This window comes from Camellia sinensis, chromosome 5 (assembly GCF_055761805.1).
Source record: "Camellia sinensis isolate YWXY chromosome 5, ASM5576180v1, whole genome shotgun sequence".
Classification (NCBI taxonomy): domain Eukaryota; kingdom Viridiplantae; phylum Streptophyta; class Magnoliopsida; order Ericales; family Theaceae; genus Camellia; species Camellia sinensis.
The window spans coordinates 195,459,069-195,464,644 of record NC_138965.1 but is presented as its reverse complement, the minus strand read 5'-3'; the positions used below and the strand labels follow the sequence as shown (position 1 = coordinate 195,464,644).

The following is a 5,576-nucleotide window of genomic DNA, read 5'->3' as shown; positions in this document are numbered from 1 at the left end:
GAAACGGGGCTTATAGTGAGTCTCACGAGTCCAAACAACACCCTACAGTCCAAATCTAGATTGGAGGGGATCCTCCTATTTTTTTATGATAAATTCCATCATTAATATAATAGTATGACTAGAATTGTTTTATGTAGTTGGTTGAATAATTAATTCTTTATCCATAATCTTGTTATAATAATAATACTATAAAAATTGAAAATTAATCGGACTGAATTGGATGCTTATATATCTAATCCATTTTAGTAATTGGATTAGACAGATTTGGATAATATTGCATTGCTAGGTTGAATAAATTCATCGGAGAATTACTTAACAATGGTGTCTCCAAAATAAATTATAAAATCATAATATATATATATATATATGAATAAAATTTTTCACATTAATATTTATAATGAATATTATTAATTTAAAATTATTTTTTTGGAGTATACTGAAGTGATTTTCCCTAAATTCATTAGGGTGCACAAAGGCATTTATGATTACCTCATGACATGCCTGAACATTATATTGGTTCAAGAAGCATTCCTGCACACAATTATGTACTCTATTTCTATAACTTTCACACAACCTCATGAAAAATGCGTACATGTCGTCGATACAGGCCAAAATGAATGTGACAATGGGACACGTGCTTAACATCTACTGGACAAAAAACATCAGATCTCCCTAGTATAGATCATGATAGAATGTGGAGCCATGGACAAATGCAAATGGGTGCTTACTTGCATTAAGCCACTTTACATATTATTAGGATCATAAAAAATGTGGAGAAAAAAAACTAGACATAAATGGTCAAAATTCAAATCAACTGTTATATAGATTTTTATTTAAAATGAATTAGAGTCACGTATTTTATTTTATTTTTATATTTTAGTATTTTTTTCTGAGTTTTTAACATCATGTTAAAAAAATGATGTCATTGTACGTGAGTCGAGAGAAAAAAAAGATGTTGTAAAAGTTTAGGGGGGAAGACAGAGAACCGTGGTGTTATATATACTAATTAATGTATATATTAGTGTATTAATTAGTGTTATGTTATTATTATTGATTTTATCTATTATACAAATTATAAATAATTAAAATTTCTAAAATTATGTCATATCATCTATTAATATATTAATTAATACATTAATTAGTATATATAAGTATCGTTTGAGATGGTGGGTTGGAAGTTTTTTTTGCTATTTTAGCAATAACAAACAAAACATCATATTCAACCCATAATCATTACACTCTTCTCTCACAAAAAAAGTAAAAAAAGTCAAAAAGTAAAAAATCCTTCTCAAATCAAGCTTTTTAGCTCATGCTAAAATAATTAAAAAAACTAAAAAATTAAAAAATTAACCCACTTCCCAAAAGACACCATAGTATTATTTGACAGAGACTGACAGATTCATCGATACAGATTCAATGCACCGACAGATGCAGAGACATTTTGGAATGTAGAGGATACCGGGGTGTCTCTTGTTGTATGATAGCAACACTGCATTGGACATTACGGCACCAGAAATTCAGACTTATTTTAATGGGTAAATTAGAGTGATCTGTCTTGAAATAAATACAATAAAATTTATAATTTTATTATAAATAATTAAATTTTGTAAAGTTTTAATTTACATAATATTTTGTCTAATTTTATTAATAATTTGTTAATTAAATCGATAAAAAAATAATAGCACCATATATTTTATACTAAAATGCTTATTTTCTTTATTACTTATCATTGTGATTTCACACTATTTCTCTTAAAATTATGAATTTGACATCAGTTGCCAATTGGATTACGTTGACAAAAAATTCAATAATCCAGGAATCAAATTGTAAAATTTAAAGTTTAAGAGGAAAATTAAGAACACATGTAAGATGCAGAGTGTATATATTTTTAAAAGTAAAATGTCATGCTTTTATGCTGCTGAGGAAAAAGTTATGCTAATAGAATTTGGAAAAATGTTGATGACCAAATTATTATTATATTTTATGGAGAAATTAGTAAAATATTCCTTTACAACTTTTGGTAGTAAAAGAGGTCTAATATGTTTTTTTTATTAGTTAAGGTTACTTAATAATATTATTAGAGAAATTTCAAATTTCTTTGTGAAATTTCTCTATGTTAAATTTTTTTTTTTTTTTGTGAAAATATTGAGGGATAGCCAACTATTATGAAAATATTACATGCCTTTCATCTTATAAAATTTTAATATCAACAACTTTAAACTAAAAACCCCATATTCTATATCAAATTTACTTATAATCTAATGTATTATTATTGTATTATTGTATCAATGGATGAATGATACGTAAACATGTCAAATATGATAAAGCAAAGTGGTTTTTTATTTTTTATATTAAATTTTGAAATCAAAGAATCACAATGTCATACTGCTTTCGTCTTAAAATAATAGTTTATTTTGAGAAATTTAAATTTTTTTATAGTACAATTATTGTAATTTAAAAATATTAAAATTTTAAAATTATTCCTTGATAGTACATTTTTTTAGAAATATCAATTGTCATAATTATACTTTTTGTGTTATTAATGAATTTAAAAGGATGATAAAATAAGAAATTCATATTATTTTAATCTTTAATTTTTTAAAAGGGACCAATATTTTGAAATAATTAAAAATATAATAAGTAACTAATATTTTAAGAAGGAAGAATATTATTTTATATATAATTTTTATTTATTTATGCAACATTATTCAATTTCTTACTATCATTCACTTTCCCCACACAATAATAGCTGCAGCGGCAATAGTGGATGTTGCCATCAATCTTTACCATGTAATGAACAATGTTCCCCCTGGAAAGAAAAACTTAAAGGCGAAGCATCTTTTTTGCTCTAAAAGTCATGCCATATCAATATCAGCAGCAGGATGTACCTTAATACTTCAAACTCAAACACACACACTCACTTTTCTCTCTCTCTCTCTCTCTCTCTCTCTCTCTCTCTCAATATTCAGTGTAACTATAACATTATTTTCTCTCAATATTCAGTTTAGCTGGGTTGTTTATAATTAAATTTTTTTTTTTTTTTTTTTTTGAGAGAGAGTGTTTTAAACTATTTGATACAACTTCTACTTGCAATTTATTAGGTAAAAATAGTTTAAATAAATTAAAAAATTAATTATTAAAATTTAAGAAAATGAGGTTTTTTATTTCTTTTTTATTATTAATTTTTTATTTACAATAAATTGTACCAAACAGGTTCTACATAATTAGATTAGCTAGACATAAGAAAAAATATTTTAGTTATATTTATATTTACGATATTTTATTAGTTAATAACAACAAACAAGATGGTGTTGTAGCCTATTTAGTAGAATTTTTTGGAGTTGAAAATTGATAATTAAAAGTAAAAGAGAAAAATACCTCCTTACCATCTTTTCACTAATAATCTTTCTTTTTTTAAATTTATTTTTCATAAAATCACCAAACATACTTTTGTGAACTTCTCAATATTTTCTACCTTCAAGTATATGTACAAACTACATATCCTCTAATAGTGAGCAAATTTGACACAGCATTTGATTTGATCTCCTGAAAGGCGAAAACACACTCCAACTGCTTCCATCAACTCATCACTCCATCTCCAACTCATCAAATCCCATCTTCCAAACGCATCACCAATCTCCATCACACCACTTCCCTCTTCTTCCCAACTCTATCAAAACCTGAACCATCCTTCCCAAACCACACAAATAACCTCAAAACACACTCACACAACGCAACACAACACAACAGAACATAACACAAGAGCCAATGATGAAAGAGAGAGGAAAATCTCTAGACACCCACAATTTCTCAGACTTCAACTACTCCTCTGCTTCAGACTTTCCCTGCGAAAAACACCCTTCTTCATCTTCCATTGGAATCTGCCCTCACTGCCTCAAAGACCGCTTGGTCAGGCTCGTTTGCTCCGATTGCGGCGAGCAACGCCTCTCTTCCTGTTCTTGCTCCGAACCCTCCTCGTACCGGAACTCCTCCGCCGCCGCCGAGCTCGGAAGCGTTGGAAGAATCTCATTCCTCATCGAGAATGAAAGAACCGAAACAGAGCACTCCCTCAAGAGGAGTAGTAGTAGCTGTGTTGGTATCAACAAGAAGAGGAATTCTGGGCTATGGAGGATGGTGAGGCTGTTTAGAAAGAAGAGAGAGAAGGGTAATGGTGAGAGAAGTGATGAGAAAAGTGAGATGTGGGTGTTTGATTACATGGGTGTGTCAAGGTCTAGGTCACTTTGTAGCTTCAGGGGAGGCAATTTTCATGACCTAGATGATCAGAGCAGTGAATTTGCATTTTCAAGTGCTAAAGTTTCTGATTTTAATGGAGGTCCAGTGATGGGTTCTGAGAGAGTAAGTGGTTTCAGTGAAACAGAGTCAAGAAAAAGTGGAGCAAAAAAGGGTTTTTTCCCAGTAAAAGAAAGTGATTTTAGTGGAGTGGATGAGTCTGGCTTTATTGACTTGAAACTTGATTTGTCTTCAGAGTCAAAAACAGACTACTCTGCTATGAGGACTAGTACTGATCTTCCAGTCTCTGTTTCAGATTTGGGTAGCATGAGAAGTGGGAATTTTATGGGACACCATGAATGTGGAAACTCTTGTAGGATCACAGTGAATGACACAGGAATCAAGAAGGACAAGAGAGGACATAAGGTTTGGAGATGGATCTTCAGGCACCATCCTAATTGGAGAAATTCAAGTAACAAAAAGGATGAAAATCAAGAAATCAAGCCGTGGTAATATGCTCTCAGTAGTCGCACGATCGATCATTGTTTTGAGAATTTCGTGTTTTGAAATTTTCGGCATTATGATCAGTTATGTATTGAAAACAAGGGAATATAAATTTTGGGGAAAAGAGTATTCTTATCCCTTTTGCTGGTAGTGTAGATGAAGAGCTTAAATGAAACTATTATATCTGTGATCAGTGATTCACTGTTACTTGTTCTATTTACTGTCCAGTATTTGCTTAATATGTGAAATGTTAGTGTTCAAAGAGGATTTGAAAAGTGAATGTTGGAACAAAATATATAGTCTAAATAGCATTGAGGTATGTCATGGTAACCATTAATGCTTGTGATCTCAGCCCTTCTGGAGACCATTTCCATTAATCAGTTCTTAATTTAGTTCTGTCACTGTGTTGTGTGTGTGTGTGTGTTTTTTTTTTTTTTAAATTTAAAGTTTGGCATATCAACCTTGAAGTTATAATATTAGACATGAGGATAATCACTTCGAGTAATGTCAAACGTTAAATCTGTATCTAATTTATATTTTTAAATTCCTATTCAATACGGATTAAACTGTGAATTTTTTTACTATGTTTCTGTAAAGAAGGAACTGGTCTTTTCTCTCGTCTTTGTATTGGACGAGACTATTAAGTTCAAAAAGTTGTTTTGGAATGATGATTAAAAGTTATTCTTTTATTTTTCTAAAAAAAAGTGTAAAATATATGAGGTATGATGTAATTTAAAATATGTTAAAAATTGAGAAGTGATTTTTAATTTACTTTCCAAAAATGGGGCAATATGCTTTTTTAATGATTAGTTAAGTTCATTTTCTAGGTTAAGAAAAATTCA

The 5,576-nt window shown here is 29.6% G+C and overlaps 1 protein-coding gene across 1 annotated transcript; it reads left to right on the top strand.

Moving 5' to 3' along the window:
• Nucleotides 1-2,905: 2,905 nt before the first annotated feature.
• Nucleotides 2,906-4,927, top strand: LOC114290154 (micronuclear linker histone polyprotein-like protein). Its single transcript, XM_028234030.2, has one exon. The coding sequence runs from the start codon at nt 3,769-3,771 to the stop codon at nt 4,741-4,743; it is 975 nt and encodes a 324-aa protein (XP_028089831.2). The 5' UTR covers nt 2,906-3,768; the 3' UTR covers nt 4,744-4,927.
• The last annotated feature ends 649 nt before the right edge of the window (nt 4,928-5,576 follow it).